Raw genomic sequence first — 24,578 nt, 5'->3', positions numbered from 1 at the left:
AGACGATTCCTAGATCAGCTGAGATTCCCGAGGGTGGAGGAGCAAGAGGTGGCTGGTTTGGGGGCACCAATTGCGTTGGAGGAGCTGAGCAAGGGTTTGGGGAGCATGCAGGCGGGGAAGGCCCCGGGACTGGACGGATTCCCGGTGGAGTTCTACAGGAAGTACGCAGACCTGTTGGCCCCGCTACTGGTGAGGACCTTTAATGAGGCAAGAGGGGAGGGGACCCTGCCCCCGACAATGTCGGAAGCGACAATTTCTTTGATCCTAAAGCGGGACAAGGACCCACTGCAATGTGGATCGTACAGGCCGATCTCGCTCCTCAATGTGGATGCAAAGTTGCTGGCAAAAGTGCTGGCCACGAGGATCGAGGACTGTGTCCCGGAGGTAATCCACGAGGACCAGACTGGATTTGCAAAGGGCAGGCAACTAAACACCAATGTGCGGAGCTCTTAAACGTGTTAATGATGCCATCGGAGGAGGGAGAGGCGGAGATAGTGGCAGCTATGGACGCGGAGAAGGCCTTTGACCGAGTAGAGTGGGAGTACCTCTGGAAGGTGCTGCACAGGTTTGGGGTCGGGGTAGGGTTTATCAATTGGGTTAAGCTCCTTTACAGAGCCCCGATGGCAAGTGTAGTGACGAACCGGCGGAGGTCGGAGTACTTTCGACTGCACCGAGGGATGAGGCAGTGGTGCCCCCTGTCCCCCCTATTCGCATTGGCGATCGAACCATTGGCCATGTCATTGAGGGAGTCTAATAAATGAAAGGGGGTGGTCCGAGGGGGAGAAGAGCATTGGGTGTCGCTATATGCGGATGACCTGTTGCTGTACGTGGCGGATCCAATGGAGGGGATGGTGGAGGTCATGCAGACTCTAAGGGAGTTTGGGGAGTTTTCGGGCTATAAGCTCAATGTAGGGAAGAGTGAGCTCTTTGTATTACAGGTGGGGGACCAAGAAAGAGGGATAGGGGACCTACCGCTGAGGAGGGCGGAGGGGAGCTTTCGGTATCTGGGGATCCAGATAGCCAGGAGTTGGGGGACCCTACATAAACTGAATCTGACGAGGTTGGTGGAGCAAATGGAGGAGGATTTCAAAAGATGGGACATGTTACCGCTCTCGCTAGCGGGTAGAGTGCAGTCGGTCAAAATGGTGGTCCTTCCGAGGTTTCAGTTTGTGTTTCAGTGCCTTCCCATCGTGATCACTAAGGCCTTTTTTAAGAGAGTAGGCAGGAGTATTATGGGGTTTGTGTGGGCGAGTAAGACCCCGAGAGTAAGGAGAGGGTTCCTGGAACGCAGTAGGGACCGAGGAGGGTTGGCGCTGCCAAACCTGGGGAGCTACTACTGGGCAGCAAATGTGGCGATGATCCGCAAGTGGGTTATGGAGGGAGAGGGGGCGGCATGGAAGAGGATGGAGATGGCGTCCTGTAAAGGAACGAGCCTGGGGGCGTTGGTGGCGGCACTGCTGCCGCTCTCGCCGACAAAGTAAACCACGAGCCCGGTGGTGGCGGCAACGCTAAGGATCCGGGACCAGTGGAGACGGCACCGGGGTGCAATGGGAGCATCGGTGTGGTCCCCGATCAGGGGTAACCACCGGTTTGTCCTGGGGAAGATGGACGGGGGGTTCCAGAGCTGGCATCGGGAGGGGATTGGAAGAATGGGGGACCTGTTCATCGACGGGACGTTTGCGAGCCTAGGGGCACTGGAGGAGAAGTTCGAGTTACCCCCGGGAAATGCCTTTAGATATATGCAGGTGAGGGCTTTTGTGAGGCGACAGGTGAGGGAATTCCCGTTGCTCCCGGCACAAGAAGTTCAAGATAGGGTGATCTCGGGTGTATGGGTCGGGGAGGGCAAGGTGTCGGAAATACACCAGGAGTTGAAAGAAGAGGGGGAAGCGCTGGTAGAAGAGTTGAAGGGTAAATGGGAGGACGAGCTGGGGGAGGAGATCGAGGAAGGTCTGTGGGCTGATGCCCTAGGTAGGGTTAATTCCTCCTCCTCGTGTGCCAGGCTCAGCCTGATACAATTTAAGGTGGTCCACAGAGCGCACTTGACGGGGGCGAGGTTGAGTAGGTTCTTTGGGGTAGAGGACAGATGTGGAAGGTGCTCAGGGAGCCCGGCGAACCATGTCCATATGTTTTGCTCATGCCCGGCACTGGAGGGGTTCTGGAGAGGAGTGGCGGGAGCAATATCTCAGGTGGTGAAAGTCCGGGTCAAGCCAAGCTGGGGGCTAGCAATATTTGGAGGAGTGGACGAACCGGGAGTGCAGGAGGCGAATGAGGCCGGCATTCTGGCCTTTGCGTCCCTAGTAGCCCGGCGAAGGATCTTGCTAATGTGGAAGGAGGCGAAGCCCCCCAGCCTGGAGGCCTGGATAAATGATATGGCTGGGTTCATAAAGTTGGAGAGGATTAAGTTCGCCTTGAGAGGGTCTGCGCAGGGCTTTTACAGGCGGTGGCAACCGTTCCTAGACTATCTCGCGGAGCGTTAGAGGAAGGTCGGCCAGCAGCAGCAGCAACCTCGGGGGGGGGGGGGGGGGGGGGGCTGGGGGCTGGAGGGGACGTCCTGGGAGGGGGGGGGGGGAGAGGGGGGACTGCCTGGGAGGGTGGATGAGCAAGAGATAACATGAAGGGTTGGGGAAACTGGCATGTACGGGTGAGGGCCAGTGTGCAAAGCTGTGTAAATATATCATTTTGCCATGTATATATCTTGCTATGCGCAATTTCTCGTTTTTTTTTTTGTTACGGGGGGGTGTTATTGTTTGTAAGGGAGAAAAATTGTGTTTAAAAACTTTAATAAATATATTTTTTAAAAAAGAAACATATAAGATTATGAAGGGAATAGATAGGATAGATGCGGGCAGGTTGTTTCCACTGGCGGTTGACAGCAGAAGTAGGGGGCATAGCCTCAAAATAAGGGGAAGTAGATTTAGGACTGAGTTTAGGAGGAACTTCTTCACCCAAAGGGTTGTGAATCTATGGAATTCCTTGCCCAGTGAAGCAGTAGAGGCTCTTTCATTAAATGTTTTTAAGATAAAGATAGATAGTTTTTTGAAGTATAAAGGGATTAAGGGTTATGGTGTTCAGACCGGAAAGTGGAGCTGAGTCCACAAAAGATCAGCCATGATCTCATTGAATGGTGGAGCAGGCTCGAGGGGCCAGATGGCCTACTCCTGCTCCTAGTTCTTATGTTCTTGTGTAAAATTGGCGGTTGTGAACGCCACAGAACTCTGTGGAAGCCATATTAGTGAATATATTTCAGAAGGAAATAGATTTTCTCGACTCTGCAGGTGTCTCGGTATATGGGGAGAGCATGGGAGTGTGGTGTTGAGATAGGGGATCAATCATGATCATATTGAATAGTTGAGCAGGCTCGAAGGGCCAAAAGGCCTACTCCTATTTTCCATGCTTAAAGCAGAACATGAAAATGAATGAAATGAAAATCACTTATTGTCACAAGTAGGCTTCAAATGAAGTTACTGTGAAAAGCCCCGAGTCGCCACATTCCGGCGCCTGTTCGGGGAGGCTGGTACGGGCTGGTACATATATGCTTTAGAGAAGAAATTCTGGTATTCTCTTACTTGCATCCTGCTTTCCTTAGACATTTAAATATGCTCCACTCGTATCTAACAAAGGAATTTCTACTGAATCACCTTGTGTTGCAAATGGCCTCATTTTACAGAAATTATAAATTTCCTGTTGGAACAAAATCCTGTTTCATACAGGTCCCAATTGTGTGACACCATGTGCCCTTACTGTCGCCAATTGTGAGAGAAATTGAATGCAACATCAAGTTTGGGTGTGACAAAATCTGCTTGTGTTTGACCAAGTTCAGATGCAAGCAATGTTTTTGAGCAGTGACGTACAGAAAAACAAATGTAATTACTCCAATTTTCCCTGGGTAAAGATCTCTCTGACCTCAACTCCGCAAATTGTCAAGCAAAGCTCCAAATCTTTTTTTAGCGTGGCCAATTCACCTACCCTGCACATATTTTGGTAGTGAGGGTAAGACCAATGCAGACGGGGAGAATGTGCAAACTCTACACGGGCAGTGATCCGGGTCCAGGGTCGAACCCGGGTCCTTGATGCTATGAGATAGCAGTGCTAACCGCTGCACCACCGTGCTGTCCCAAAGGTTCCCCGAGACCCTAACAACATCTTTCCTTGATTCATTATGAAATGTAAAATGTTATTGGGAACAAGATTGTCAATATCTGATTGCTTCAAAATAGCAGATGAAACTTGTTCGTCACCTGGAATGTAATCAATATCCAGAGATCTTATCCAGAGTCTCACTTCCAACTTCAAGATTGCCTTGGGTGTCTCATTGTTTTAAAAAAGACCACAGAAATAAATTCATAGCCATGAATCATGCATTCTGCAACTTACATCTTGCACCTCAGCAGAGGCGAGACAGCAATGCCAGTTAAGTTATACCCTGACACATTAAGCCTTGAGTATCCAGGGAACAAAGACATTTAAGCAGCTGCAGTACAAATCTAAAGGCACTAATAAGTAAAAGAAAGCTAAAACTTTAAGCAAATGGACGAACTATGATGGGAGACTGAGTACATTGGGCTTATATTCTCTGGAATTTAGAAGGATGAGAGGCGACCACATTGAAACGTACAAAATTCTGAAGGGAAACAAAATGTATCCTGAAGGGGGTTGATAGGGTGGATCCACTGTTTCCACTGGCCAGGGAATCTAAAACACAGGGTCACAGTCTCAGGATAAGGGGACGATCATTTAGGACTAAGATGAGAAGTTTCTTCACTCATAGATTTGCCAATCTTTGGAATTCGTGACCCCAGAGTGTTGTGATCCATTGTTGAATATATTTAAGGCTGAGATAGACAGATCTTTGGTGTCTCAGTGAATCATGGGATATTGGGAGTGGGCGGGAAAATAGAGTTGAAACCTAAGATCACCCATGATCGGACTGAATGGTGGAATGGGCTCGGTGGGCCGAATGGTCTACTCCTCCAATTTCTTAAATTTTCGTATGAGGTTAAATAAATCTTAACCTTACACATATATGCATATACCACTAGGGACCTTAAAAACACCAATTGCTATGTATACCAGGAAATTACAGTTTACCTCCATATAACCCGAAGATAATGAAATGTCTCGAGGTGTTTAACAATCCGATACAAACTTAACTGAGCCAAAGATGGCAATATTAAGAGTGATGACCAAAGATTTTTGGTCAAAGAGGTGTTTTTAAGGAGCACCTTAAAATAGGAGAGAGAGATTAAAACCTCATTTGTTTTCTTTTAAAATCGCAAAATTATGTTTTTTTTCTTTCAAAAGGTATCGGATCCTCTCCAATATTTCTTCCGTTCTCGTCAGGTCATTTTCCTCTCTATCTGGGAGTCTCAATCCAGCGGGATGTTCTCCAGATCTGGCTGAAGGTATTGAGCTAGTGATCTTATTGTGGCTACCAGTGAGCTTTTCTATAATGCAAATAATGAAATGTTCCATTGTCTTGTGCAATAAATATTAATGTATTTCCCTTTTCAGTCATTTAAAAAAAAAAATCTATTTATTCTCATTTTCCACTGTTTCATCAAATATGCACCCAACGAAAGACAACCGACAACCAACAATAACAAATACATTGACAATCCCCCAACCAGCAACCCCTTCAACATACAAACCCAAACTACCCCCTCCCCCACATCCCAAATACAAATCAAGAAAGACCAAAAAGAGAATCCACGGTCATCCCATACATGCTAAACAATACACTCAATCCCCTACCTCCCAATAATGTTCAATGGCATCCAATTCTTGAAGTGCATGACAAACAATGCCCATGAATTGTAGAACTCATCCATCCTCCCCCTCAACTCAAACTTCACCACCTCGAGCGCCAAAAATTCCAGCAGGCCCCCCACCACGACGAGGCACAGGGCAGAGACGCTGAACTCCACCCCAACAGGACCCGCTTTCGGGCAATCAGCGAGGCGAAGGCTAAGGCATCTGCCCCCGCATCTTCTTGGAGCTCAGGCTAGTCCGACACCCCAAATATGGCTTCTGGAGGCCTGAACCACACATGCACCACCCCTGAGATGACCTGAAAGACCTCTCGCCAATACCCGTCCAGTTTCGGACAGGACCAAAACATGTGAATATGGTTTGCGGAGCTCCTCCCACAGCGTTCACATACATCTTCCACGCCCTCAAAGAGTCGTCTCGTACTCGCCTTCGTGAGGTGCGCACGAGGTTGAGGCATTCACCCTCGGAGCACCACACACCACAGCTCGTCCTCCATACCCACCCCCAACTCTTCCTCCCTTTTCGCTTTAATCCCCTCCAATGATACCTTGTCCTCCCCCAGATTCTTCCCATAAATCACCGGTACCATTCCCCTCTCCATTCCCCCTGCCGACAATACCCTCCTCCAACAATGTGGAGGGTGACACTATCAGGAAGCTCACAACCTCCTTCGTGGCAAAATCCCAGACCTGCAGATATCTACATACCTCCCCCTGCCCCAGTCCATATTTCTCCCCCAACTCCTCCAGCCTCGCAAAACAGCCCCCCAGAAACAAATCATTTGATATCCTAACTCCCATCTCCGAAATCACCCATCCCACTTCCCTGGCTCAAACCTATGGTTACCCCAATCGGCATCTCTCTTCACCCCGCCCACAGCTTAAAGTGCTGTCTCAACTATCTCCAGATCTTCAACGTGTCTTCTCCCCCCCCCCCCCCCCCCCCCCTCTCAGCATTTGCCGCCCAATAATAATATTATAGATTCGGGAGGCCCAACCCTCCTGCCTGCCGTCCTCTCTGCAGAAGTACCTTCCTAACCCTAGCCACCCCCCCCCCCCTCTCTCTCTCTCTCTCTCTCTCTCTCTCTCTCTCTCTCTCTCTCTCTCTCTCTCCAATATGGACAAAAAATGCGGTAATACATTCATTTTAAGCGCGTTTATCCGACCTGCCAGTGACAGAGGAAGACCATCCCACCGTGCCAAATCCGCCATCACCCTCCCACCAAACTAGTAAGATTGTACCTACGGAGCCGTTCCCAGTCCTGCGTCCCCTGCACCTCCAGATATCTAAAGTGGGTCGCCGCCCTACAGAATGGCACCCCCACCCACGGCCGTGATACCACAAAGTATTCACTTTTGTCCAAATTTAGCTTATACCCCGAAAAAGACCCAAATGCTCGGAGAAGCTCCAGTATACCCCCATTGACGCACTCGCGCTGACATGTACAATAATAAATCATCCACGTCTAAAGATATCCTACGTTCCACCCCCACCCCCGCACTATTCCCTTCCACAACCCCAAACTCCTCAACGCGATGGCCAAAGGCTCGATCGCTTGCGCAAATAACAGAAGGGACGTAGGATACCTCTGCCTGGTTCCCCGGTGCAGAGCAAAATGCCCAAACACGTATTGTTCGTACGGACACTCGCTCTCTGCTCCCTGTACAATAACCGCACCCACTTCACAAATCGCGGCCCAAACCCAAACTGTTGTAACACCACCATCAAATACCCCCACTCTACCCAATCAAATGCCTTTTCTGCGTCCAGCAACCACCACCTCTGTCTCCCTCCCCTCCGCCGGTGCCATAACTACATTCAATACACTCATTCAAAAATAGCTGCCTCCCTTTCAGAAAACCCCGTCTGTTCCTCCCCGATCACCTTCGGGAGGCACTTCTCCAACCTAACCACCAACACCTTCGCCAGTATTTTCATATCCACATTCAACAGCGATATAGGCCTGTACAACCCACACTCTGTCGGATCCTTATCCTTCTTTAACAGCAAAGAGATCGAGGCCTGCCCCAAAGTCTGTGGAAGCACCCCCTTGCCTATCGCCTCCTCAAACAGCCCCACCATCAGCGGCGCCAACCTATCTTTAAATTTCTTATAGTACTCCACCGGGAACCCATCCGACCCTGCTACCTTCCCCGACTGCATCCTCCCAATTGCTTCCTTTATCTTCTTTTTTATCGCCCCTCCAATGTGGCCCTATCCCTCTTCGCCAGCCTCGGGTATTCCATAGGTTTAAGGTGAGAGGGGAGAGATATTGTTGCTCTTTTTAGCCTTAGTTTATTAGCTCTGATTATGTCACCTTTGCTCATGAGTCACCAGGTATCATTCTGATACCGCCACGTGGTTCAAGCTCGAGTTATGATTAATAAGTCAGCACACCGCTTAGTAAGATGGAAATCAACGGTCATTTATTATATACAACAAGTAATGCTTACACAATAATCCTACTATCTATATAGAAACCTATCACTACTGGCCAATACTTAACTTTAGGAAGGGCCCACCAGGTCAGGGAAACGAATGGCTTATCGAATCGGATCTGGCCCGCGGGATTCAAAAGGCTGATACGGGTCGATGGGGTACGGGATACGGGTAACGATCGCTGGAGTCAAACTTACTGTTTCTTTGTCGATGTTCTTGCGAAGGTCTCGAGCAGGAGAAGAAGGGAGAGAGAGAGCGATCTGAACTTGGCCCCTTACTTTATAGGGCCCAGGGGCTTCCCGCCTCTCGGGGCGGCCCTTGACCCTGAGTCCCAAATGATTGGACTTGTTCCCAATCACTGGGTTCGATACGTCCAATAACGGAACGATTCCTCGATCGGGGGGTGGTCGTTCACCTGTCTTTGTTTCGGCCACTGCAGGCGCCGACAGGTCTGGCCCGGCATTCAATTGCTAATATGTTGCAATTGTTCCCGGGGATAGCCGATTAAACTGCAGATGTCTGGGTTGATGTGCTGCTAATGGTCTTGAGTATCGATCTGGGCCGACTTCCCCAGAGCCGAATACGCTATTCTGTCTGCAGCTGTACGTTTGTGTCCTGTTGGCTGCTTTTCCCATCAGTCTTTTTGGTGAGCCATTTTAAATCGGGTTTTGGCCAAATTAATAGTGAATCAGCCATTTTAGGTGGCTACAATATGGAAGAGACCAGAGGGGAAGTTTCTTCACACAGAGGGTGGTGAGAATCTGGAACGAGCTGCCAGAGGCGGTGGTAGAGGCGACTGCAATTTTTTCCTTTAAAAAACAGTTAGACAGTTACATGGGCTGGGTGGGTATGGAGGGATATGGGCCAAATGCAGGCAAGTGGGACTAGCTTAGTGATCGAAACTGGGCGACATGGACAAGTTGAGCCAAAGGGCCTGTTTCCATGCTGTAAACATCTGTGACTCTATCTGATGGGCCAGTAAAGATCATATGACGTCTGCCAGTTGCTGTCTCCATGACTATTCTATTATGCCCCTTTTCTAGCAATCTTATTGATTGTCGGTGAGCACATAACCAACCGGATGGTTCTGTTAATTGATAAGATCCCAACCACTCGCTGTTTAAAGCCGTTTTTCTTCATGTCGCAATTGTTTCTGTTGCCAGTCAGCTTAAATTGGTGCCCTACCGTCTTGACCGTCGCCAGTGAGAGCAGTTTCTCTCTGTCCAGACCCCTCGCGATTTTGAATTCCTGTCAACTTCTCATCTCTACAGTTTGTTTTCTGTCTGTCAGGTCATCCTCAATCCCACAAGTCCTAGTTTTGTGCAACAATCTCTTGTGTGGCACCTTCTCAAATGCCTTCTGAAAATCCCAACATTCTACACCTGCAATTCCTTTTTTGTATTTTGCCTCTGCAGGTCATTCTAAACAGTTAATGAATGATGGTGAGTGATACATCTTGAAGTTTGATAGAATACAATGACTTAAAGTTTGTGAATTAATTTAAATTGTCCTTTTATTTATGTTATATTTATTTATATACTGGACTGAATGAGAATCATATATATAAGTAAAGCAGAAAATACGTGCAGACACTCAGTGTCAAAATCCGAACTCCCTCCCGAAGAGCACTGCGGGATGTGGGCATCACTGGCTGGGCCAGCATTTATTGACCATCCCTAATTGCCCTTGGACTGAATGGCTTGCTAGGCCAGGCTTGCCCAACCCTTTTCTCCTTGTAGGGGGCACTTTCAAAACGTTTCTCAAAGAAAAAAAGGGATGAATAGAACCAACTTACTGAGCAAACAAACAATTAATAAGTCAAGAATGTTGGCGTGTAAAGGGGTGTGTGTGTTTCTGGCTCCCTCCCAGTCTTGGTGATCTCACTCGTCACCCACAAACACTGAGTGAATGAGAGTGTATGATGGTGGGGGAGGGCGAGTCAGAACCCTGGTATTGGGAATGAGCCAGACTAATGGACAGATTCACACCCTCAGCCATCGCGCACTCAACTCTCCGAACTCGCTGCGCTCTTCCACTGGAATGAACCAGCCTGTGATTGGAGGAGCAGCTCCATGCTGGCCCTTCCATATAATTTTAACTATTTAACCGACATTTTGAAAACTCACATAGTTGGGCTTGAAGAGCTGCTTTTGGCTCTCGAGTCACAGACTTTTTTCCAGATAGGATTTTTACAACAATTGTCAATGGTTTAATTCCAGATTTTTATTGACTTCAAAATTTCACCATCTGCCGTGGTGGGATTCAAACCCTTGTTCAAGCATTTATCTAGGTCTCTGGATTACTAGTCCAGTGACAATACTACTACATCACTGTTTCCCCTTTTTCTGAAAGGCAGCTCACCACAACAGGGCTAAATCGCTGGCTTTGAAAGCAGACCAAGGCAGGCCAGCAGCACGGTTCAATTCCCGTAACAGCCTCCCCAAACAGGCGCCGGAATGTGGCGACTAGGGGCTTTCCACAGTAACTTCATTTGAAGCCTACTTGTGACAATAAGTGATTATCATCATGTGGAGTTTTCACTTTCTCCCCGTGTCTGCGTGTGTTTCCTCCGAGTGCTTCGGTTTCCTCCCACCCACACTCCAAAGATGTGCAGGTTTGGTGGATTGGCCATGATCAATGCATGGGGTTACGGGAATAGCGCGGGGGAATTGGTCTAGGTAGAGTGCTCTTTGGAAGTTTGGTTCAGACACGATGGGCCGAATGGTCTCCTGCAGTGTAGGGATTTTATTAACATTTGGCGTAGAATACCATCAGACTCGTGAAAGACATTGTCTTGAAATATTAACTTTTTCTCTCGACTGATCCTGCTGACCTTCTCAGTGTTTACACAAATCTGAATGTTAACCAAGTTCTTTTCTTGTTCAGTACGGACAAAGCTGGAGCAAACCGTTGGCGCGTCTAAAACATGGAGGTATGTTAATTAGACTATTCTTAAATCTTTGAGACTGTTTTTTGGAAGTGTATACCTCAAGGATTTGGAAGTGTATACCCGAAGGATTTGGAAATGTATACCCTAAGATTAAGAGGGATATGCTGAGGGAGGGTGAGGGAAGAGGAATATATTGGGGCAATAGGAAGAGGGATACACTGAGAGAGCATGGAGTGGGGGAAACATTTGTCAGTGTGTAGAGATTCTTGAATGATGGTGAGTGCAGAAAGGTAATTGGCTATGGTGGGGGAATTGGAGATATGCCCGGGTCGTGCAATTTGGGAGTTTGGGGGCATTGGGCTGGTGAGAGGACTTTCCTTTCTGACTCATTCTGCTCTCTCACCTCTCCTTTTTGTTGATGGTAAGGGGAGAGCTGGTTAGCAAGTAGATTGGTTCCGAACTGCAAGTTGGTTCAGGGCACAGGCTGGAGTTTCTGGACAAACGATCCACAGAGCAGCTCAGGAAGTACCCTGCCCATTGCCTCAAAATGTGAATCTGAACCGCTGCAACATCTTTTCTCTGAACCCCTTCTCTCCATCTTGGCTTCTTCTGCTCCCTCTCAACAACTTCACTCATTAACACAGCTGTCTCCGTATCCCATTGTCTTCCTTATCCCTGCCCCTTCATGCCACCTTTCCAGGCCTATATCCATCCTTCCCTATCACATCTTGATCCCATTCCCTCAATATGTCTCCTCCTTCACTCGCCCCTATGACCTTCCTCCACCACTGCCGCCAACCAGTGGAAGGCGAGATTGAAAGTAAAGGGAAGATGAGGATTTGACAGCTGAGTTCTTGAGGCAAACTTTCTCTCATCTCCTACCCCACTACTATTTCACTGATTTCCTTTGTGCTATCCCTAATTTGCTTTTAATCTTTCCCTTTTCTCCCACTCCATTATTGGTATCTTTCCATTCAGCCATCTCGAGATATTGGTTACATTTCTAATTTTCTCATAACCCTTTTCCAGTGAACATCTTAAATCTGTAAAGGAAAGAGCTTCATTGAGTAATCAACTGGTCAGCAACCAGGAGGACTTGCCATATCGACGAATGAAAGACAGTTATCTGGAGACTTATCTACCATTAGGAAGCCAGCCCAGCTTAAGAGAAAAGTACCTGAATGTACATGAGCATGTAAGGTATAGCAGCTAATTGGTTATGATTTAGAGCTTCAATTGCCTTTTAATTTTGACACCAAACTTTTACATCCAACATTGAAACACTGTGTCTTGCTTATGCAGATTTGGCAGGATCCTTGAAGACCTTGACTCATTTGGAGGTAAAACTCTGGCATGCAACAGTTTAAAAGTGATTTGTATATCTTTATTTAAGCGGGAGGCATATCAAGAATGGCAAAGATTGTGTGAAATGTATATAATAAAGATGATGAGGAGTTGGAGATAGATTATATCCTTTATAGTATCCTTTATCTGAAAACCCAAAGCATTCAAGGGGAGGCATGATAGCACAGTGGTTAGCACAGTTGCTTCACAGTGCCAGGGACCTGGGTTCGATTCCCGGCTTGGGTCACTGTCTGTGCGGAGTCTGCGCGTTCTCTCCCTGTCTGCGTGGGATTCCTCCAGGTGCTCCGGTTTCCTCCCACACTCCAAAGATGTGCAGGCTCGGTGGATTGGCCATGCTAAATTGCCCTTGGTGTCCAAAGAAAAAAGGTTAGGTGGGGTTACTGGGTTACAGGGATAGGATGGAGGTATGGGCTTAAGTGTGGTGCTCTTTCCAGGGGCCGATACAGACTCGATAGGCCGAATGGCCTCCTGTACTGTAAATTCTATGATTCTATGAATAGCACCCGACCTTTAGTGTGAAAAGTCTAGTTATTTGTTTGCACTGTCTAACTTGTGAGTGCTCTTCTACAAAGAGAATTGCAGTTGGTGCCATGGGTGGCAATTTATTACAAGTACCCTGTGTTTGTTATTCAGTGATACATCTTCCTATTCTAGCTATTTTATTGACTTTAGACTTTAGACTATAGCTAGCCTAGGCTTTGGTCATTGTAATATGAGTAGTCCCAGGCCTATATGCAGTGTCCGAAACAATCTGAAATCCAAAATGCAATTGGCCCCAAGCGTTTTGGATTGCGAATACTTAGCATGTATTATGCTTCAGATTCTAAATCCTAAATAATCACCTTGTCACCCAGTTCTGTGATACTCACTTTAAAAATTATTGAACCTTGAATTATATTGAATCCTACATTTGAGATGAGTGTAGTGTGATATCGTAGAATAGAATCCCTACAGTGCAGAAGGAGGCCATTTGGCCCATCAAGTCTGCACTGACTCACTGAAAGAGCACTCCACCCAAGCCCACTCCCTCCCTATCCCAATAATCCTTAACATAACCTACACATCTTTGGACACCACGAGACAATTGATCATGGCCAATCCACCTGACCTGGACTTGTTTGCACTGTGGGAGGAAACCGGAGCACCCGGAGGAAACCCACGCAGACATGGAAAGAAAGTACAAACTCCACACGACCCCAGGTCGGAATTGATTCCGGGTATCTGGCACTTTGAGGCAGCAGTGCTAACCACTGTACCACCCTACTATCGGGAGATATTGCTTTTTTTATGTAGAAACATATCAGTTCGGTCAGGTCAGTGTGGAATGTATGAGAGGCCAAGGCCCAGGTTGAAATGAATGGATGAAGTAGTAAATTGGGAAAGGGTGACAACAAGGTTTGGGATTGTAGTAGGAAATTTGCTGAACTGAAAGCACATATCAAGGGCTTGACATGGATTGAAATGAGTAGTGGTGACAGCATGACCTTTTTACAGCTTTGGGGGAGCAGCTGCATCAAGGGTCAGAGGAGCATTGAGAGAGAGAATCGCTTATTGTCACAAGTAGGCTTCAAATGAAGTTACTGTAAAAAGCCCCTAGACGCCACATTCCGGCGCCTGTTCGGGGAGGCTGGTACGGGAATTGAACCGTGCTGCTGGCCTGCCTGGGTCTGCTTTAAAAGCCAGCTATTTAGCCCTGTGTGCTAACCCAGCCCCTGCTACTATGGCATTGTTAAGAAAGTAGAGAGATGGGAAATGTTAAAGACAGTCATCAATTGGAGGATAACTGCCGGAGTGATTCTTGTATCCCGTCATGAAATGTCAGAAATATCAGATAACTGTGACCAGGTGTGGGAGCCACATTCAGCATTTATGTAAACATGGGCATTACAAAGAGTTGAAGCTGATGTATTGGAAAGAAAGAGCTTTTTGGCAGCATCTTGGCACTGAATTTGTTGCAGTAATTTTATTTTTGTGCTAGCATAACTCAGGATGGAGTATTCAGTGACATACCGAACATTCTTTCCAGTTTGCAGTTTTTAACAGTTTGGAAGTTCCTCGCCAAGCCTCATGCCATCATAACTTGTGAAAATATTGTTGTTTCTTTATCGTCACTGGGTCTAAATCCTGGCCGCACTGTGGAAATACCTTCACCACATGGATAGTAGCCGTCTAGGAAGGTGGCTTGCCACCAACTTCTCAAGGGCCATTAGGGCTAGACAATAAATGCAGGCCAGCCAGCGATGTGCACGTCCCATGAATGAGTGAAACAAATGTTTGGCGAAATGGGAGAGGAGACCATTCTGAGATGGGGAATGTGTCCAGAGAAAGACAAATCTGAGGCAGAACAGGCATTTGAAGAGAAAATAGTAGGTAAGTGAACAAGAATGAAAAGATATCTTCATCATAGTCTAGCAAGAGGGCCTCTATTTCGTGCATATAATTATTTCTCGCTCATATTTGAGAACATTAAATTATTGAAAAATCAATGCATTATAATTAATATTTCCTTTTTGTTTTGCAGTTTTGATTAGTTATACCCATGCCAAAACTGATGGTCCTAGAAGTCCTATTTCTATTGTTACTGCCCTTGTTGATGAAATAGGTATGTTTATATTCTCACAATTATAGACAACTCTATGAATTGATGTCAATTATATACAGGCATTGATTGGATCGTTAGTTGAGCACATATAAACTGATACTTACACAACAGTGGAGTGGAATCAGGAGATGTTTACCTGTTGAAATGAAAAATAGCTTATTGTCACAAGTAGGCGTCAAACGAAGTTACTGTGAAAAGCCCCTAGTCGCCACATTCCGGCACCTGTTCGGGGAGGCTGGTACGGGAATTGAGCCGTGCTGCTGGCCTGCCTTGGTCTGCTTTCGAAGCCAACGATTTAGCCCTGTGCTAAACCAGCCCTGTTATTTTGCATTCTGTGACTAGATCTATCCCAAGTAAAGTCTGGCTTTGGTTTCTTCACTAACCAGCTATCAGGAATATAACATGTTGCTATGACCAGATTAGGAGGGTAAACCAGCTTCTTATCCTACCCCTTGGTTGGTTACAACAGAGTTTGATTTGAAAGGAGGTGAGATTGCTAGTTCAATGTATATACTTAACTGTGTGTAGCTCAGTGTAAGAAATAAGCCATGCATGTTCCTTAAGTTAACAAGTGAAAGAGATAGTTTTATTGCTAAAACTCACTCGGGTAAAGATGCAAAAATTATTAACAACATGTTTAAAATACATAAATATATCTAACTGCCCACTAATGCAAAAACAACACACACAACCTCTGTCTCCCCCACCCCCTGCCCCAAACATGCCAAAATAAATAAAACTCTGCAATAAGATCTTAAAACTTAAAAGTAAACATCAAAGTCAGAAAAAAGATCCCAGCACTGTAGCACAAGTGATTAGCACTGTGGCTTCACAGCGCCACGGTCCCAGGTTCGATTCCCTGCTGGGTCACTGTCTGTGCGGAGTCTGCACGTTCTCCCCGTGTCTGTGTGGGTTTCCTCCGGGTGCTCCGGTTTCCTCCCACAGTCCAAAGACGTGCAGGTTAGGTGGATTGGCCATGATAAATTGCCCTTAGTGACCAAAAAAGGTTAGGAAGGGTTATGGGGATGGGGCTTAAATGGGTCGGTGCAGACTTGATGGGCCGAATGGCCTCCTTCTGCACTGTATGTTCTATTAGATTGTCCTTTACAGCTGAGGGGTCACTTTCCACAGTAGCCGCTGGCACTTGGGTTTCTCACTGCAGCTGTCATTCTGCAGATGTATCTGGTTGATTCTCTTGCCTCTTGAGGCAGTGGTGTTGATTCAGAATCCTTTAAAGAACTCTCAGCTTGCAGCAATGAGGTCTTCTGGTGGATTTTCAAATTGCAACCCCTGCTCTGCTTTGACGAGAGCTTTCAGAGGCTGTTTCTCCCAAGGCAGTCACTCTGACTGTTCGTAAACATCCAGTATATTTACTCAAAAGAGCTGAGTCACATGACCTCTCTGGTTTTGATCTGGACATATCCTAGCCACTGTCTGAGAGCCTTGCAGTTTAAGAGTCTAGAAAGCAGCTTGTGTCTTTCGTAAATGCAGTTGCTGTAGCCCTTCGCTTAGCAAAACTACTATTTCTTATTTTCCAAATATCCACCAGATATATTTAAAAGTATGTAATGAAGTAATATATGCCTAGTTGATGGCATTATAAATTAATATTCAGTATTACACATCTTCAGAATGATGTACGTAATGTTCGTATAGCCTTGTGGAATCCAACAATGTTTTCATTGCACCAATGTGTTTTTAGAAATATCACAATGATGCAGTGTCACTTTTGTTGCACTGCGTCAAAGGGATAGACCAATTAAAAAATCAGGTTGCGGACTTCTGGATATGCCAAATACTGAATTTCCAACAGACCGTGAAAGGCACAGTCCCTGTGCTTTGTAGCCTATGTTGCATAACACCAGCTTGGCCATTGGACTGTGTGAAGAAAAAGGCTATTATTTTTAATATTTTGGGTGTTATAGTGTTATTCTGTGAAACAGGCTTGTGGCTTAGACGTGTCTATATGTGTATAACTAAATATAAGTAAACTGGGGACTGGGTGTCTACATAGTTGAGGAGATCAAACGGGTCTAACACATGGCATTAAGGGTAAGATATCGGAATGGATAGAGGATTGACTGACTGGCAGAAGGCAGATAATGGGGTCTTTTTGCAGGTGTTGGGACCACAACTTTACACACGTAAGGCAGCACGGTAGCATTGTGGATAGCACAATTGCTTCACAGCTCCAGGGTCCCAGGTTCAATTCCGGCTTGGGTCACTGTCTGTGCGGAGTCTGCACATCCTCTCCGTGTGTGCGTGGGTTTCCTCCGGGTCCTCCGGTTTCCTCCCACAGTCCAAAGATGTGCAGGTAGGTGGATTGGCCATGATAAATTGCCCTTAGTGTCCAAAATTGCCCTTAGTGTTGGGTGGGGTTACTGGGTTACGGAGATAGGATGGAGGTGTTGACCTTGGGTAGGGTGCTCTTTCCAAGAGCCGGTGCAGACTCGATGGGTGAATGGCCTCCTTCTGCACTGTAAATTCTATGATAATCTATGATAATATACATTAACGATCTGGAAGAAGGAACTGAGGGCATTGTTGCTAAGCTTCCAGATGATATAAAGGTATGCAAAGGGACAGGTAGTATTGAGGAAACGGGCTGCAGAAGGACCTGGTCAGGCTAGGAGGGTGGGCAAAGAAGTGGCAGGTGGAAAAGTGAGGTTATTGTAGGAAGAATCGAGACATAGACTATTTTCTAAATGGGAAAAGGCTTAGGAAATCAGAAGCACAAAGGAATTTGGGAGTCTTAGTTCAAGATTCCCTTAAGGTTAACATGCAGGTTCAGTCAGTAGTTAGGAAGGCAAATGCAATGTTAGCATTCATGTCGAGAGCTAGAATACAAGAGCATGGATGTACTACCAAGGCTTTATAAGGCTTTGGTCAGACCCCATTTGGAATATTGTGAGCAGTTTTGAGCCCCGTATCTAAGGAAGGATGTTTTGGCCTTGGAAAGGGTCCAGAGGAGGTTCACAGAATGATTCCTGGAATGAAGAGCTTGTCACATGACGAGTGATTGAGTTCTCTGGGTCTGGACTTACTGGAGTTTAGAAAGGTGAGGGGGGATCTTATTGAAACTTGCAGGATACTGAGAGGCCTAGACAGTGTGGCAGGGGGGTGGGGACCTGTACAGCCGGCCAGTAAGTGTAGAGACTGGGGAAAAAAGTGAGTCTAAGATAAACATAGCGCAGAGGGAAGCCGCAGGACTCAGCGGGACTGTAGGTCTGGAGCGCACTTGCTTCAGTGTAAGAAGCATAACAGGTGACCACAATTCTGTGACTTGCACTTTAGTAATGGAGAGGGATAGGTGTGTGTAACAGGGCAAGGTTTACAATTGGGGGAAGGGTAAATACGATGCCGTCAGACAAGAACTGAAGTGCATAAGTTGGGAACATAGGCTGTCAGGGAAGGACACAATTGAAATGTGGAACTTGTTCAAGTAACAGATACTACGTATCCTTGATATGTATGTCCCTGTCAGGCAGGGAAGGGATGGTCGAGTGAGGGAACCATGAGAGGTTGAATGTCTTGTTAAGAGGAAGAAGGATACTTATGTAAGGCTGAGGAAACAAGGTTCAGACAGGGCGCTGGAGGGTTACAAGATAGGAGGGAACTGAAGAAAGGGATTAGGAGAGGTAAGAGAGGGCATGAAAAATCTTTGGCGGGTAAGATCAAGGAAAACCCCAAGTCCTTTTACACATATGTGAGAAATATGAGAATGACTAGGGCGATGGTAGGTCCGATCAAAGACAGTAGCGGGAGATTGTGTATTGAGTCTGAAGAGATAGGAGAGGTCTCGAACGAGTACTTTTCTTCAGTATTTACGAATGAGAGGGGCCATATTGTTGGAGAGGATAGTGTGAAACAGATTGGTAAGCTCGAGGAGATACTTGTTAGGAAGGAAGATGTATTGGGCATTTTGAAAAACTTGAGGATAGTCAAGTCCCCCGGGCCTGACGGGATATATCCAAGGATTCTATGGGAAGCAAGAGATGAAATTGCAGAGCCATTGGTAATGATCTTTTCGTCCTCGCTGTCAACAGGGGTGGTACCAGGGGATTGGAGAGTGGCGAATGTCGTGCCCCTGTTCAAAAAAGGGAAAGGGATAACCCTGGGAATTACAGGCCAGTTAGTCTTACTTCGGTGGTAGGCAAAGTAATGGAAAGGGTACTGAGGGATAGGATTTCTGAGAATCTGGAAAGACACTGCTTGATTAGGGATAGTCAGCACGGATTTGTGAGGGGTAGGTCTTGCCTCACAAGTCTTCTTGAATTCTTTGAGGAGGTGACCAAGCACGTGGATGAAGGTAAACCAGTGGATGGAGTGTACATGGATTTTTGTAAGCCATTTGATAAGGTTCCCCATGGTAGGCTTAGCAGAAAGTAAGGAGGCATGGGATAGTGGGAAATTTGGCCACTTGGATAACGAACTGGCTAACTGATAGAAGTCAGATATTCAGCCTGGAGCCCAGTTACCGGTGGCGTACCGCAGGGATCAGTCCTGGGTCCTCTGCTGTTTGTGATTTTCATTAATGACTTGGATGAGGGAGTTGAAGGATGGGTCAGTAAATTTGCAGATGATAGAAGATTGGTGCAGTTGTGGATCGTGAGGAGGGCTGTTGTCAGCTGCAAAGCGACATAGATAGGATGCAGAGCTGGGCTGAGAAGTGGCAGATGGAGTTTAACCCTGAAAAGTGTGAGGTTGTCCATTTAGGAAGGACAAATATGAATGCGGAATACAGGATTAATGCAGGGTTCTTGGCAACGTGGAGGAGCAGAGAGATCTTGGGGTCTATGTTCCTAGATCTTTGAAAGTTGCCACTCTAAGTGGATAGAGCTGTGAAGAAGGCTAATGTGCTAGTGTTCATTAGCAGCAGGATTGAATTTAAGAGCCGTGAGGTGATGATGCAGCTGTACAAACCTTGGTAAGGCCACATTTGGAGTACTGTGTGCAGTTCTGGTCGCCTCATTTTAGGAAGGATGTGTTGGCTTTGGAAAAGGTGCAAAGGAGATTTACCAGGATGTATCCTGGAATGGAGAATAGGTCTTACGAGGAAAGGTTGAGGGTGCTAGGCCTTTTCTCATTAGAACGGAGAAGGATATGGGGCGACTTGATAGAGGTTTATAAGATGATCAGGGGAATAGATAGAGTAGACAGTCAGAGACTTTTTCCCCGGGTGGAACAAAGCATTACAAGGGGACATAAATTTAAGGTGAATGGTGGAAGATACAGGGGGGATGTCAGAGGTATGTTCTTTACCCAGAGAGTAGTGGGGGCATGGAATGCACTGCCTGTGGATGTAGTTGAGTTGGAAACATTAGGGACCTTCAAGCGGCTATTGGCTAGGTACATGGATTACGGTAGAATGATGGAGTGTAGATTAATTTGTTCTTAATCTAGGTCAAAAGTTTGGCACAACATGGTGGGCCAAAGGGCCTGTTCGGTGCTGTATTTTTCTATGTTCTATGTTCTAAAACCGATGAACTGAGAGCCTGGATTACTGCATGGAACTATGATGTAATTTCAATTACGGAGACATGGTTAAAGGAGGGACAGGACTGGCAGCTTAACATTCTGGGATTTTGTTGTTTTAGACGGGGCAGAAGGGGAAACAAAAGAGGTGGGGGAGTTGCATTGCTGATTAGGGAGCAGATCACAGCTGTGTTGAGGGAGGAAACATTGGAGGGATCTTGTAGTGAGGCAATGTGGGTGGAGCTCAGGAATAAGAAGGGTGAAATCACAATGTTGGGAATGTACGATAGACCTCCCAACAGTCCGCAGGGCACAGAGGAGCAGATATGTAATCAGATACGGAAAAGGTGTGAAAAAAGCAGGCAGTTGTGATGATGACTTTAACTTCCCCATATTGACTGGGAATCCCTTACAGCCAGGGGCTCGGATGGAGAGCAATTTATTAGATGTGACTAGGAGGGCTTTTTGATATAGTATGTTCACAATCCAACCAGGGAGGGGGCTGTACTAGACTTGGTATTGGGGAATGCACCAGGCCAGGTGATTGATGTTTCAGTGGGGGAGCATTTTGGGCTGACCGATCATAATTCCATAAGTTTTCAGGTAGTCATGGATAAGGACAAGAGTGGTCCACGGGTGAGGGTGCTTAACTGGGTGAGGGGCAATTACATCCAGATTAGCCAGGAACTGGGGAATGTGGATTGGGAGCGGCTATTTGAGGGCAAATGCATGGCTGACATGTTGGATGCTTTTAAAGGCCAGTTGATTGAAGTGCAGGACAGGCATGTCCCTGCAAAAATGAAGGATTGAAATGGCAGAATTCAGGAACCATGGATGCCAAGGGACATCGTAAGCTTAGTCAAAAGGAAGCATATGATAGGTCTAGGCATCTAAAAACTAACAAAGCCCTTGAGGAGTAGAGTGAAAGTAGGAAGGAACTTAAATGTGGAATTAGGAGGGCTAAAAGGGGCCATAAAATGTCTTCAGCACATGTTGTCAAGGAGAATCCCAAGGCTTTTTATGCAAATATTCGGAGCAAGAGGGTAGCAAGAGAAAGAGTAGGCCCACTCAAGGACAATGGAGGGAAGTTATATGTGGAACCACAGGAAGTGGGTGAAATCCTTAATGAGTACTTTGTATCGGTATTCATCAGGGAGAAGGACATGACGGATGTTGAGGTCTGGGATAGGTGTGTGAACGCTCTTGAGAATGTCAATTTATCAAAGAAGGAAGTATTGAGTATCCTGAATTGCATTAAGGTAGCCAAGTCCCCGGGGCGGATGGGATCTATCCCAGGTTATGGCAGGAAGCAAGGGGAGAAATAGCTGGGGCCTTAACAGATATCTTTACATCCTCTTTGACCACAGGCAAGATTCCAGAGGACTGGAGAGTAGCCAATGTTGTTCCCTTGTTTAAGAAAGGAAGCCGGGATAATATAAGACGGTGGGCCTGACATCAGTGGTGGGGAAACTTTTGGAAATGATACTGAGGGACTGGATATATGCACATTTGGGGGAAAATGGACTAGTTAATGACAGGCAGCATGGTTTTGCATGGGGAAGGTCATATCTCACGAGCTTGATTGAGTTTTTAAAAGAGGTGACAAAGAAAATTGATGAGGATGGGCTGTGGTTGTAGTTTATATGGACTTTGGTAAGGCGTTTGAAAAGGTCCCACATGGTAGACTGGTACAAAACTAAAATCCGATGGGATTTGTGATAAGCTGGCCTGATGGATACAGAACTGGCTTGGTTATAGAAGCCAGAATGGAGATGTGTAGCTAATGGTGTTCCGCAGGGATCAGTACTGGGACTTCTGTTGTCGCGGTAGCACAGTGGTTTACACTGTTGCTTCACAGCGCCAGGATCCCGGGTTCGATTCCAGCTTAGGTTACTGTGCGGAGTCTGCACGTTCTTCCTGTGTCTGCGTGGGTTTCCTCCGGGTGCTCCGGTTTCCTCGCACAAGTCCCGAACGACGTGCTCATTAGGTAATTTGGACATTCTGAATTCTCCCTCAGTGTACCTGATCAGGCGCTGGAGTGTGGCGACTAGGGGGTTTTCATGGTAACTTCATTGCAGTGTTACTTGGACGGAAAAATGGTAGATGGCGTTTAATCCGGACAAATGTGAGGTAATGTATTTTGGAAGGTTTAATACAGGTGGTAAATATACAGTAAATGGCAGAACCCTTAGGAGTATTGACAAGCAGCGAGACCGTACAGGCCCACTGTAAGTGGCAATGCAGGTGCATAAGGTACTCAAGAATGCATACAGCATGCTGAGTATTAAAATTGGCAAGTCTTGCTGCAGCTGCACAGAACCTTAGGCCACATTTGGAATATTGTGCACAATTCTGGTCGCCACACTACCAGAAAGATATGGAGGCTTTGGAGAGGGTACAAAAGAGGTTTACCAGGATGTTACCTGGTCTGGAGAGTATTAGTTATGAGGGGAGGCTGTATAAACTCGGATTGTTTTCACTGGAACAACGGAGGTTGAAGGTCGACCTGATAGAGGTTTACAAAATTATGAGTGGCATGGACAGAGTGGATAGTCAGACGCTTTTTCCCAGGGTGGAAGAGTCAATTACCAGGGACATAGGTTTAAGGTGGCAGGGGGAAGGTTTAGAGGAGATGTGTGAGGCAAGATGTTTTACACAGAGGGTGGTGAGTGCCTCGAACGCACTGCTGGGGAGGTGGTGAAAGCATACTATAGCAACATTTAAGAGGCATCTTGACGAATACATGAATACGATGGGAACAGAGGGATATAGACCCCGGAAGTGCAGAACGTTTTAGTTAAAACAGGCATCGTGATTGGCGCAGGCTTGGATGGCCAAAGGGCCTGTTCCTTTGCTGTACTATTCTTTGTTCTTTGTAATATAACTGGTGCGCACAAGATATGAAAACATTTTCTTACTTTTGCCAAATTAAATGTCAAATCGAAACACTAATGTTAGTTTATTGTGCATGGTTGTAATTGCGAGGCATGGATTTAATTTCACAGTCCTTAACAAGACACATATCGTTTGCTCTTCTTTAACTACACATAGTTTACATTGGCAACATTTTGTGTTACACTCTGTAACTCTGGTATATATCCTTGTTGTATGCCAAATGATGAACAATATATTGAATAATGACTACATGCTTTATAAAGATTTCTGTGGGTGTTTTTTTTACGCAGTATGATGATAAGCTGGGTGGAAGAACTTCAAATCAAGGTGCCTTGTGCTACTTAGTGTTCATTGTTTGGAATTTTCACCCATAATATTTGATTCCTTGCTATTGCCATACGTGTGTGCAAAATGGATTAGCTAAAAGCTATTAGAATACATATGGGTGCATATATTTCCTCAACTTATTGCTATTTTGTATAGTTGAGTATTCCGCCTTAATAAATCATTAATCCTGCAGGCGTCACTGTCCGCGCGGATTGTGTACATTCTCCCCGTGTTTGCGTGGGATTCGCCCCCACAACCCAAAGATGTGCAGACTAGGTGGATTGGCCACACTAAATTGCCCCTTAATTAGAAAAAATGAATTGGGTAGACTAAATTTATTCAAAAAAAATAATTCATCCTTGCAGGCAGGATGTTTTGTATTTCATTTCAATGAATGGACGATTGTATATACACTAATATTATTCCTTTGAAATCCATTCATTGGGTGCTTTATGTCTCAGGCTCCACCCTGCGTAGTCTCCTGTAAAATCTCGAGTTAAACTAAGAGACAAAGACTCCCAGGAAGCAGAGGAGCAGCTACAGGTTCTCACTGGGTATTCTCTCCATTGAGAATTTGACCTCTTCATCTGACATCACTTTCTGATGGTAGCCAGGGATCAAACACGAGGCAAGGCCCTGCTTTTGGCCCCTTCCTAACCCCCTCACTCACCGCGGGCTCGACAACGGTGCAAGCACACCTCAGGGCCGGCTACCGCCAAAACCTCGCAATCAATGCGTCATATGAGCTGACAGTCTCCGTTGCCTTGGGATTGTTGCTATGCTATCTTGGCGGGGGTTTGGGAAGAGAGCAGATTT

General features: G+C 46.3%; 1 protein-coding gene across 1 annotated transcript in view; it reads left to right on the top strand.

The window, feature by feature from the left end:
• Window positions 1-24,578, top strand: part of acot9.1 (acyl-CoA thioesterase 9, tandem duplicate 1) — a 92,601-nt gene that overhangs the window by 11,172 nt on the left and 56,851 nt on the right. The window contains exons 2-7 of the mRNA XM_072514389.1: window positions 5,302-5,402; window positions 9,624-9,650; window positions 11,095-11,140; window positions 12,128-12,298; window positions 12,401-12,438; window positions 14,985-15,065. Coding sequence (XP_072370490.1) covers window positions 5,302-5,402; window positions 9,624-9,650; window positions 11,095-11,140; window positions 12,128-12,298; window positions 12,401-12,438; window positions 14,985-15,065 — 464 coding nt within the window. The remainder of the gene's footprint in view (window positions 1-5,301; window positions 5,403-9,623; window positions 9,651-11,094; window positions 11,141-12,127; window positions 12,299-12,400; window positions 12,439-14,984; window positions 15,066-24,578) is intronic.

Source organism: Scyliorhinus torazame, chromosome 8, assembly GCF_047496885.1.
Source record: "Scyliorhinus torazame isolate Kashiwa2021f chromosome 8, sScyTor2.1, whole genome shotgun sequence".
In the NCBI taxonomy this organism is placed as follows: Eukaryota; Metazoa; Chordata; class Chondrichthyes; order Carcharhiniformes; family Scyliorhinidae; genus Scyliorhinus; species Scyliorhinus torazame.
This window is presented reverse-complemented; position numbering and strand designations above follow the sequence as displayed.